At 39.0% G+C, this 12,663-nt stretch overlaps 1 protein-coding gene across 1 annotated transcript in view; it reads left to right on the top strand.

Annotated features, from left to right (window-relative positions):
- SBF2 (SET binding factor 2) overlaps positions 1-12,254 on the top strand; it is a 274,874-nt gene extending 262,620 nt beyond the window's left edge. The window contains exons 38-42 of the mRNA XM_063117284.1: positions 2,370-2,474; positions 6,161-6,354; positions 7,033-7,120; positions 8,486-8,617; positions 9,854-12,254. Of these exons, the coding sequence (XP_062973354.1) occupies positions 2,370-2,474; positions 6,161-6,354; positions 7,033-7,120; positions 8,486-8,617; positions 9,854-9,952 (618 nt within the window). The 3' untranslated portion in view covers positions 9,953-12,254. The remainder of the gene's footprint in view (positions 1-2,369; positions 2,475-6,160; positions 6,355-7,032; positions 7,121-8,485; positions 8,618-9,853) is intronic.
- Positions 12,255-12,663: the final 409 nt, after the last annotated feature.

Here is a 12,663-nt window from a genome sequence, read left to right as displayed (position 1 = left end):
ATCATGCTTTTTTGTGGCATCATGTAATAGCAGTTACAGAACACTTGCTGTCTCTAACCCTTGCCTGGCTCAGTAATTTGTGTGTTGTGATGTAGTGCAGGGCTCTCCAAACATTTTGGGCGCAAAGCCACATTTGGCATTTTGTAAAAGTGCTCTGGGCCCCACCACAAATTGACTGCTGTGGGAGGGAGGAATCACAAAAATCTTAGGGGTGTGTGGGTGTACATGAATGTGCACCCTGTGTGTGTGTTACCCACTCTGGCTTCTCTCTCTCTCTCTCTCTTTCTCTCTCTCCGGCTCCTCTTTCTCTCTCTCCATCCTCATACAACTGAATGGAGCAATTTCTCCTATACAAGCCTATGAGGAATCTCTTGTATAAGAAGTAGAAAAAGGCCCCCTGCTGAAAACTGGCTGGGGGGAGGCAATGCTTACCCCCACCAAGTCCCTGTTGCCCCAAGTGGGGGGTGCACCCTGCCCCACCTCCAGATAGTTCTTGGCAAGCAGGATTCCCCTCCCCCATACAAGTGAATGGGGAAATTGCTTGGCAGGCACCTCAGGTGCACTGGTACCCATAGGCACCAGGGGTACTATGGGTACTAGCACTGGGTACCCATATGGGTACCACTATGGGTACCAGCACTGGGGACCCCTGGTTTAGTGGCCACATTGAAGACTCCTTAAGTGCCCCATCAGGCCCCTGGGCTTATTTTTAAAGACCCTGGCATGGGTGATCATTTTAGCTCAAAACCTCCCTTAAGAGTGCTGTATAAAAATGATCTCCATGGCAAGGGTTATGAACTACACTACGAAGAACACAGTCATTCTGACTTCTTTTATCTGAGCACCTTTTATCAGCTCAGGCTGATTTACCAACTGCGCCCTTATCTGGACAGGGATAGCCTAGCTACAGTTATCCATGCTCTGATAACCTCTCCTTTGGATTACTGCAATGCGTTATACGTGGGGCTGCCTTTGAAAGCGGTCCGGAAACTTCAGCTGGTACAAAACAGGGCAGCCCACCTACTAACAGGGACTGGCCGACGAGATCATATTACGCCAGTCCTTTTACAACTTCATTGGCTGCCAGTCCATGTCCGGGCCGATTCAAAGTGCTGGTATTAACATTCAAAGCCCTAAACGGCTTGGGGCCAGGTTATTTGAAGGAACGCCTCCTCCCATATGTGCCTGCCCGGACCTTAAGATCATCCACAGGGGTCCTTCTCCGTGAGCCCCTGCCAAAGGAAGTGAGGCAGGTGGCTACCAGGAGGAGGGCTTTCTCCGCTGTGGCACCCCGGCTGTGGAACAAGCTCCCCAGAGAGGTTCGCTTGGCGCCTACATTGTTTTCCTTTCGTCGACAGCTGAAGACCTTTTAATTTTCTCAGTATTTTAACACCTAATTTAACTTAAATTTAAACTCTGCTGTTTTAATTTCATATTTTAACCTATATCAATTTTTGCTGTGTGGTTTTATCCTGGTCGTGCTTTTTATATTGTATTTTGTATTTGTGTTTTTAAATTGTTGGTTGTTTTTTTATGCTCGTCATGGTTTTAATTTTTGTGAACTGCCCAGAGAGCTTCGGCTATTGGGTGGTATAGAAATGAAACAAATAAATAAATAAATTCTTAATATTGTAATGAATTTTAAAGGAGCTGAACTTTGTTGTGGTGTTAGTCACAAATCCTATCTCTGGGGTTTTGTTAGCCCTGCTACCCTATTATAGGGTGTACATGCGTATCTTCTCATAATTGGATGGTTTACAATTAGTCGTTGTAAATTGCCCAGAGAGCTTCAGCTATGGGGTGGTATATAAATGTAAATAATAATAAAATAATAATAATAATAATAGGTCTCCCAGCTTTGGCTTCACTATTAGTAATAAGCATGTATGTTAAGAATTGGTATGAAAAAACTTCAATTTGATATGGCATTTGTATACGGTATGCTATGTGAGATGCTGTCCCAAAAGACCATACATTAATTATAATTTTCTTAATTTCTATCATGTTATTAACAGGAAACAGCTCTAACAAGAAGCTAGGAAAGTGTCCAGTTTTCACAATTTCACAACAGGGACAACTTACAGTTTGGCATACATGCTAAATAAGCCTTTCTGTTTCATTTCTTTTTGTATTACAGTTTGGGAATGCTTCTTACAAAACAGGGTAAATGTTAATCTTGGCAGCGTGCAATACTGATGTCATAGCATTGGACCTGAACTTTGTAAATATTTTTTTAAAAATAAAAAAAACACTATCCAGCCTTTATCATTATTCCACCATGGCAAGTACTTGTAGCTTTTGTGCTTGAAGATATAAACAAACAGTCAGACATATTTAAACTCAGGAAAAACCTTTGCATTGTTTTTTAGGAAATCGAAAGACTGGAGAACAAGTTAAATCAAAGCCCAGAAAGATGGCAACCATTGTGGGAAAGAGTCAAAGTAAATGTTAAAGAAGACACAAGGCAGGATAATGTAAGTGGTGAAAGGAGTCCTCAGGCAATTCATTCCTTCTACAAAAGTTGCCAAGAATTGTGACAAAAGCACCTTGCTGAATTTTCACTTGTTTAAGTAAATGTAGTATTTTTAGACTACTATGTATGAATTTTATGGATTTTGTATTTTTAACCAACCTACAGCACAATCTCATACCTCAGAAATCAGCTCCATTAGGTTCAATGGAGCTTACTCCTGGTTCAGATACAGTTTTGGTACGGAATCCCTCTTGGTTGCCCTGATGGATAACCTTTATTGGGAGAAGGCAGGGGTGTGTGACCCTGTTAATTCGTCATGATCACTCAGCGGCTTTTGATACCATTGACCATGGTTTCCTCCAGTTCTGCCTCTGTGAGCTGGAGATTCTGTATTACAGTAGTTAAGCTCTTAGTTACAGGGTCAACTCCAGAGAATAACATTGATTTGACAGTGCCTCATGCCCCTGGCAGTTGAACTGTGGAGTGCCACAGGGCACTATTTTGTTCTCAGTGTTATTTAATATCTGTATAAAGCCGTTGGGGGCAGTAAGTAGAAGATTTGGAGCAATGTGTCACCAGTTTGCTGATAATCCCTAGTTCTATTTCTATGGGAGATCTGAATCAAGAGGGGTCATGCATGTTCTGATCTACTGCCTGGCTGCAGCTATGGCTTGCAATAAATTGAGGCTGAATCCTAATAAGATAGTGCCCCTATTGGTGGACAGTTCCCAGATGTGAGAACTGGGGAATTTACTTGTTCTGCTTGGGAGGCACCTCAGGTACACTGGTACCCATAGGCAGCATTCATGAGGTTTGCACTCCTTCTGAAAGAGCAGGTATGTAGTTTGAGGGATTCTCCTGGATCCATCCTTGTCACTGGAGCCCAGGTGACCTTAGTGACCCAGAGCACCCTTTACCAGATTTAGTTGTGGTAGGCCAACTACACTTATTCTTGGATTGGTAACCTCACAATTAGACTAGCGTAATGCACTCTATGTGGGGCTGTCCTTCCTAGTTCAGAAGCTGCAGCTAGAACTGAATGCAGCAGCTAGGATGGTCAGTGGAGCGCCTAGGTATACACATTACACTGTGTTAAAAGAACTACTGGGTTTGTTGACATTCAAAGCCCTAAAAAACTTGGGGCCAGCGATACCTAGGTGACTGCCTTCCCCCATATGCCCTGCGATTTTCTGATGAGGCCTTCATGGTTATTTCACAACCATCAGTGTGCCATCAGGTAATGGCATGTAGGTGGTCCGTTCTTGGCAGTGGCACCCACCCTCTGGAGCACTCTCTCATGTGTGGTTCTAGAGGCAGGAACTGTGCTGAGCTGCAAATGCCTCTTGAAAATGTATCTGTTCGCTAACTTGTTCACTGACTTGTAATAAATCATACACTTTTCTGTTTTAAAGGTATTTGTATACTGATTTTATATTGTTTTTATATTGTATTGCATCTGCTTTTTTGTAAACCACTTGGAAATCCTGGGATGTCAAGTGGTATAGAACCAGCTTAAATGAAGAAAGAAAGTTTCTGTTTTTTACTTCACTTCAAATATGAGCGATTCCAGTACTGTAAATAATACAAATGAAAATAATTTTCGCTCCCAGCCCCTACCCTCCCACCAGTATTTTTATAAGGGATCTTCTTATAAGATCCCTTATAAGTTAAATCAGAAACATTGGCTTGGATCCAGACTTCCATTAGTGGGAGGGTAGTTATGCAATGGTGGCGCTCCCACTCTCTCCTTTCCATTGCAGCCTCTCTGCCTGTGTGGCCAAAAGCTGTCCTTGGACCACCTGCGGGAGGGCATTTGTAATGGGAAGGTGGAATTGTCAAAACTCAGGTGGGAGCAGTATGCATTGGGGTGCCATCAATAGTGGCGGCTTGGGGGCGGGATGTGCAGAGGGGCTGCAGTGAGGAGGCCGAAAAGCGCCAGTGCATGAGCAGCTTTCCATTTGTGCAAGCCTAGATCTAAGGCATTATATCCAGGTACAAAGACTTTAACTATGGAAGATGCAAGATATGAATTACTGCTCAAACAAAAAGCAAGAAAATGAACCATTTCAACAAAATTAGCTGAAACATGATCGATCAGCCACCTTGCATTACCTATACTCAGTGCCTTGAAATATAGCCACAATCACCAACCTACATATTCGTTTACACCAGAGGGCGTCAACTCTTTGTCAGACTACCTTTTTCTCCTGATGTTTCTCCTCTTATCCAGTACCTGGACATTTCCAGGTGTATAATATCTTTCCATCCTCACAATCCAGTGATGGCCAAAGAGTGTGTGTGTGTGTGTGTGTGTGTGTGTGTGTGTGTGTTTCATCTATAACTCCATCCTCACCTACACTTCTCTTTTATAGACAGTGATTCTGGCCTCCTTCTGGCCCTTGTAGATGGGTATCTTTTGGATCATCTTCCGCACAGGGACAGGCTTCTTTTTCTTTTTCAGCAACTTTCCTCTTTTTTCCTCACTTTCTTGTGCAGTAACCATCTTGTCTTCACCTTCCCCCCTACTGATTTTCACTCTCCCTTTCACATGATGGGTGTGTGTGTATATATATATCCATTGTTACTGTGATCCCAGTAGGGAGCACAGGTTCCCCCTCACTTTTGGTATCTACCTCACACTCCTATTCCTAACTTTTATTTCCACTTCCTGTGACCTGCAGTTGGCAGGAGCTCATCTTCTTTTCTTGTTCCTCTGCCACTTCCCATGTCGCTCTGTATGTTCCTGCAACAGCTCCCTTCTCTGTTCTTCAAGCCAGCTCTTTCCCATCCTCTACATCCCATTTCTTCAGCGCACCATTCCTGGTCCACTGCAGAGTCACTGCTCTCTTTTGTCTAGTCTCACTTTACTCCTTGATTTCCAGTCCAGATTAGGAGTTCACCTTTTACCCTGACCACACTAACATTGCCCAGATGACAACTATTTCACCTCTGTATTTTGTACAGGGCACACCTGTTCACACAATGCCACTAGACAGGAAGATGTTCTAACATGGTACTGTCATGCATAGGTATAATTAAATTATCAGACTCATCTGATTATTAACAAAATAGCTACATACTATTTTAATGACTTTGAGTACAATACTGTGCATGTTGGGAAATGACTGAGACTTTTTTTCTATCTAAATATGCATAGAATTGCACATTTCTCAGACTTATTTCCATATTTTCCAAACTTTACTTGTACTAACTACTCAACTAATCAGAGTTAATTGCTAGGGACAAATGTTTTTATGGGATTCTTTGAACATTTTCTTGAATAGAATAAATATGGATTTGTTATTTATAAGATTAGTGGTTTTTTAATTAAACGTTTGCATTTGTAAAGTTGATATGACGATGACGGTTGAAACAACGAATAAACAAACAAGAATTAAATGTTTCCAAACAACAGCTATAGTATTGAATTCCCCCAACCCCCACCCACCCTGGATTGCATTAAGAAAATGAAGAATTTTCTAATGAGGCCAGCTATAGCAATTTGGTCTGCTAAGTTTTTAATTCAACCTGTGGAGCTGTTGCTGTGCTCTTACCAAAAGAGATTTTAATGGTCACTACAGTTCTAATTTAATGCAGCCAGTGGTCCCAGTTTAGAAAGTTGCTATGTTTTGAACTTTATCTAACCTCGTAGTTACATGTCTTGACATTTTATCTTACTTTTTAAAGCATCAGAGACATCCATCTGGCTCTTCAGCAGTAATGTCTGCCAATCTGCATTCCTATCAAAAGAGGTCTTTGTTGCATCTACCGGACAGTGGATTGGGTGAAGAACAAAACGCCAACATCTCGCCCTCCAATGGTGTGGAAAGGAGAGTAACTACATTATACAATCAGTTCACATCAAAGAATGATGAAAATAGGTAATCTGAGTGCTCAGAGTATGAAAAAAAGCTCTCTTTTTCAGACGAGGTAGATTTCTTAATCTAATCTTTCAAATTACAGCAACTATCCAAAATAAAAAGCCAGAATAATCACCTACTGTCTCTCTTCCTAAGAAACTTTGGCTACATTTTTGCATTTATTTGATTTATTCACCTTATTGCAATTTAATTCCGTAGGAATTTTGGGTAAATGTTTTGCTCACAGAGGAAAAGCTTTCCCCAGAGATGTTTATGCTTTTATTAAAATTGCCTTTTCATTTTCAGCTTAATCCATAAATATAATCTGGTTATTTAGAGGCAGATGCTAATTGCATTATGACTGTAAATAGAGGTTGAACATTTACTACACTCTGACCCACAATACAAATAGTCCTCTTGTTAAATAAATAAAACACTTGAAGCAATTCAGTTCCTATCCATGAGTCACATGGACCTTGTGCCTAATTTATGGAAGCATGTACATTGATCATGCTGATAGGTTAAACAAATACAATGACAGTGAAGCAAACAATAGTCCTTTGTAATGAGAAAATAGAGAAATGCATAGATTAAATTTCCTTGGGAGTACTGATCATTTACATTTATATTGAATGGATTAGATGCAATATATTAATTATAGCTTAGAGTAAGATGCATATATATTTCCTTTTCTTTAAGGTCATTTGAAGGTACACTTTACAAAAGAGGAGCTTTGCTAAAAGGTTGGAAACCTCGTTGGTTTGTGCTGGATGTTACCAAACACCAGGTAAAATTTGCTAATGAGCCAAGAGTGACCTTCTGCTCATGCAACAGAGCTTTTCCACTCTCTACCCCTTGCAGGCCTCCCCATAAACCCCCAAATTGCTCCAAAGGGTCTCCTCCAAAGTAGATGTGAGGCCTGTAGAGGGAGGGGACTCCACCTAGCTGGCAGATGCCATTCCATTGGTGGGTGGGCACAATTGGATTTCACACATTTTTTATATGAATAGTCTTTTGAATCTTGTAAAGTAATGATTACATGAAATCAATTTGATTACATGAAAATGTTAATTTTGCAGAATTTTTTCTTAAACGATGCAAAAATAAGGTAGGTTTTATAATACCTTTAGACAGAGATTGAAATAAGATGAATCCCCTATTGATTGTTCCTAGTATCTAATTGTCAGAGGTATACTGCATCTGACCACAACAAATTCAGCGAACTAATTATGCACGGGCAACTCAAAATATAGTTAATCTTGGGTTCACACAACACCATGGGTTATTGTGTTATCTGAACGCAGCACATTTTCTTCAGGGTGGGTTATTGTGTTGTCTTTTCCACAGGGTGGCTTGTTAATCATGCAGTGTGATTTATTTATCTCGAATAAACCACCTTAAGAATCCACGGCTTGTTGTTGGATTGTTCAGGGTGGTAAACAAGCCGCACTGCAGAAAACGTGCTGCATTCAGATAGCACGATAACGTACCGTGTGGAAAATACGCTAAGTTCAGACAACATGATTATCCATGGTTCAATAACAACCCACACTGGCTGGGATAGCATGTTCTGCGATCCCAGCAATTGTCTAGTTCATATTTATTATATAATCTCTCCTGCGAGCTAAGCTGACTTTATAGGAAATCCAGGAGCTTTTTATTTATTTTTTATTTGTTTGCTTTTTCCAATCAAGGCCAAGTTTTGGGTTGTCATGTACGCTTCGCTGAATGTCCTCACCAGAAAGAGTAATTCAAAAATTCTGGCATTATTCAAATTCTTGGGGCATGTCACTGCAGCCCCCTTTGTGCACAGAAATATGTGAGGAATCTGCCTAGTTTTTTCTATATATATTTGTGCACTGAAATATCTTAAATGGACTTTTGAGAGATGCCGTTAAACAATCCTTACAGTCCGAAGTATTAATTTACACTGTATTTATTTAAGACTTTAAGAATGTTTCCAGTGGAAATTGCCCATATACAAAATAAAACTTCCCTCTGAGATTAATGTAAATTGTACCCTGTTCAATATCTAATGGTTCAATGCCCCTGCAAAAGCTATGATAATTAAGTAGCCGATTCTCAAATGTGCATCTGTTATTGCTCTTCACAATACATGACATAATTTCTTTCCTTTTCCTTTTCCCCCTAGCTTCGATATTATGATTCTATGGAGGACACATGCTGTAAGGGCCATATTGACCTTGCAGAAGTAGAAAGTGTAATACCTGCTTCACCAACTATTGGTGCTCCAAAGCATGCTAGTGAGAGAGCATTCTTTGATGTAAGTGTATTGGCCACAGTCCTTGGATTGCTTTATACTGGTTGCCCCCCCCTTGCCCCCCCCCCCACTCACTAACCTTACTCCATATTTTTGAAGTTTTTATCTGGTTGCCCTGGCCTAACACATTCCTGGCGCGCTCAACTCAACAAGCATGTGTTTTGTTTTAGTTTGTTTTTAAAGGATAAAACAACACTAGTGTCTGCTGCTAAGCAATGCTCTGATCTGATTGATGCATATTGGTTTTAGCCTTGAATGCTGATAAGAGAACGCACTGCTATCAGATTCAACATGATGCAGACCCTTCATTGTATACAATCATGTTGGGAGCATAAGGCAGAAATGCCTAAAATGATTTTTCTGACCCCCCCCCCCCAATTAGAAATTACATATGGCAAGACTGGGAGCCTGCACAGATAGGCTCCCCCATTGCACATGCAATGTAACATGACACAGGCATAGGCATGATATCCTGGATTTCCACATTCCTTCTACCCCTTATCTGGGGAAAGAGCCTGCAGGAATCAAGCCCGTAAGTGTGTATACAGATGCCTGTGGCACATTGTAAGCACAGAAGCAGAGGTAGGGGAGCCCTCCACATTCAAAACCTATGGTTTTTACATATTGGAATATGACTATTAGGAAGTATACTGAAAGGGTTTAGCTTGGAATTCCTTTGTATTTGGTCTGAAAAGTAGTGTAACTGGGCCTTGGTGCATACTACTTTCAAGCTACCAAGCCCAACACACTCATAAATTTGAGAAGGAGTGGAGAAAATGAAATATAAGCAAGTGCATAGGTTACCAGTAGTAGTATCAATTCCAGCCATTATGAAAAACTGTTGAAGAGCTCATGTGCAGGTTCTTCTCTTTAAATCAGACAATGGATGTAATTCCAGAATATTTAAGGACCCAATTCGCTCTCTTTGCAGTGGATGAGTTTGTTATTTGTCCATTGCATATCTCCTGGGAAACTCTATAATGTCTGAAGAGGAAATGCATATCTGTGAGCACATAGAGGCATGCAGTGGATGTCCACTGGAGAACCATGATTTGGCCACAACTCCTCCGTACATGGCCACCACACGTTTCCAGACTTGGGACTCCCTTTCAAACATTACAATATATCACTGGAAGATATATTCATGTGCTGTATAACATGTGGCCATAATACTCTCTAAAAAGATGCGAAAATGTAATGGATTTTAAGGATATAATTTTGTTGTCTTTTATTTTGTAGCTGAAGACAAGTAAACGTGTGTACAATTTCTGTGCCCAAGATGCGCAGAGTGCCCAGCAATGGATGGACAGGATACAAAGTTGCATTTCAGATGCATAGTAAGGAATCTCATTTTGCTGCCAACAGCGGAAAGGAAATGTTTTCGGTATGCACGAGTAACTTTTGATTGTGAGAAGAATTGTTACTGCAGATCAAGTAGCCTTATATTTCAGCCATAAATACTCAGAACATTGTCTTTCCTTAAGTTTATTACTTGCATAATGACTCCTCCTCCATATGGAAGACACTCAAAATCAATAACCTCTTTGCCTGGGAAACGTATCTTCAATACAATTCTAAGCTAGGTGATCTGGCAGCATTATACTGGGATATACTATTATCTCAGAACTGTTCTTTTTCTAAACACAGAAATATTCCCCCGCAAATAATACTCTGTTTTCCATTTAGTTTTTCTGTTTCAGAAAAAGAGTCCATTTTTAGTCTGTAGCTTTTTCTTGGAGAGCATCATTTAAGTCTTCCAAACCTGAACGTTTGGAAACCTATAAGTATGCATTACTAAGAGTGTTTAGGCACTTAAATTCTAGACACCCAAAAAAGTTAAGAAATTATTTCTTTTCTACTATTTGCTCTCTGGTATTTTTGTCTCGAGAAATATCTTGCCATTTTTCTACCAGTTAATTGAAGAATACATTGTTCTGGTTTATATTCTCTTTATGTGTTGCAGTAGATCAATGGAAATAAAACTAAAGCAGACGAGAAAAAATCTTATAAACCAGACAAGGGTAGGAGGAACGCCTAAGAAATATAGAAGTTGTATATTGTGTGCTGTTCTGCTCGTTGTAAAATGAAATAACACAATGATAAATGCACTAAACAAAACAAACACTTGCACTGAAATCCTTGAAAACAGACATTTTGAAGGACAGAAGTAAATTATTTATAGCAAAATGCTAGCTAGATAACAGCGATTACAGATAATGGATATGTACATAATTGGGATTAATATGGTGTGATTTGATACTTTAAAAACATTTTTGCACATGAATTGGAAGAATGTTTTTAGATTTTTTACATTTGCTAACATTGTGTTTGTTCATCTTAAAAATCTTTGAGGAATGTTGTGTGTTTTTTACAACCCAAAATTAATACAAGTTTCACTTGATGCAATCTGTGATGACTTTTGAGTGTGGCGTCTCTAGATAGCTAAAATGTCATGTTTTGTTTTAAATACTAATATGTTACTTATCAAACTATGTCAGAGTTTGTATATACTAGTCAGTATTTTCTAGTGTTTAGTAAGATTGCTTGTAACTTAATGGCTGCATTCACATGTAATGCTAAACCATAGTTTACTGTTATGATAACAACTAGCAGCAAGCCTTGGACTCCTCCCCCTCTAGTTGGCTATAAGGAGGAGTTTGGAAGCTCTCACATTTATTTTAGACTAACCTGAGTTTATTGTGATATCCAAATCTGGACAAACTGATTAGTTTTCACTTTGGCTAAATGGAAACAAGTGAACGTCAAACCACAGTTTATGAAGCTGGCTTTTTTTCACTAAACATAGGATAAGCCATTGTTTAGGGTTTAGACAATGGTTAGTCTAAAACTAAAGCAGAATCTTCCAGTCTCCTCCCCAGAGCTACACTGGAGAAGGAGGGGGAGGGGGAGCACAAAAGCCAAGGCTTGCTGTGGTTCACCCTTGTAATGCTAAACCATGGTTTAACATTACCTGTAAACCAGGCCAGTATCAACTAACCAAACTGATTTCATTTATAAGATTTCAGTTACTGAAATTGTTTACCTTTTTAAAAAACCACTATTTTTTCTATTTTTTTCTAATAAATAGTGAATACAAATTTCACATTGTACACAGAATAGGAAATGCATCTGTTTTTAAAGACATTTGAAATTCCAAACCAAAAAAAAACACAAAGGAATGAAGGATTTTTTAAGCAGTTTTAGCTAATAAACCACCACCTGTGAAAAATGGTGTTTGCACATTCTTGTACTTTTCTTTGTATATGAAGTACTTTTACATGTACTTTGTATAAAAATGATCCTCTTTTTTCTAAGGTTGTTTAAAAATGTACACTGCATTACTTATATGGTTGTAACTAGGCAGTTTTATTTTATGTATGTTACATAACTAGTGTATGCTAACTAACTTGTAATAAAGATACTTCATAAAAAACATTCCTTCTTTACTCTACCCAGTGGTATAAGTACAATAAATATCTCTCATCTAATTGTACAATTAAGTTATATCCCAAATTACGTGTAATAAAATTCATATTTTTGTACAGGCAAGTGCCATCTTGCATGTGAGAAACTGTTCTTAAGTCTATTTTTTCATTGTTAAACTCAAAATATTTCATGAATATCACAGACCAGCCATATCAACTGTTATTATCTCTGCATAGAAAAATTAAGTTGTGTTTTATTCTGTGTTGAGTGAATAAATAAAAAATGTATTCAACATGAATATGGCTACAATATACAAATTAATACTCAACAATAGTTGATTACTCAAGTCTTTTATCACTGGAACCGCCATAGGAAGGCTTAGATTTATCTGGCAGTAGTTTCCTGAAGAGGAATGGTGGGTTAGCAAACTTTCCCATGGGGCATAACATATACATGCCCTCTTAATCAGATACTATGTGCTTTGTTATATTGCTCACCAGTCAGGAATCTTGTTAAATATAAAGTGGTATATAAATCTTGCAAATCAATAAATACTCAAATATGCCCTCCATATTAAATTTAAATACTACCAAATTCCTTATGTATTAACAGCATAATTGCAA

Source organism: Elgaria multicarinata, chromosome 2 (genome assembly GCF_023053635.1).
Source record: "Elgaria multicarinata webbii isolate HBS135686 ecotype San Diego chromosome 2, rElgMul1.1.pri, whole genome shotgun sequence".
In the NCBI taxonomy this organism is placed as follows: Eukaryota; Metazoa; Chordata; class Lepidosauria; order Squamata; family Anguidae; genus Elgaria; species Elgaria multicarinata.
The sequence above is the reverse complement of the archived record's forward strand: the minus strand, read 5'-3'. Positions and strand labels throughout refer to the sequence as shown.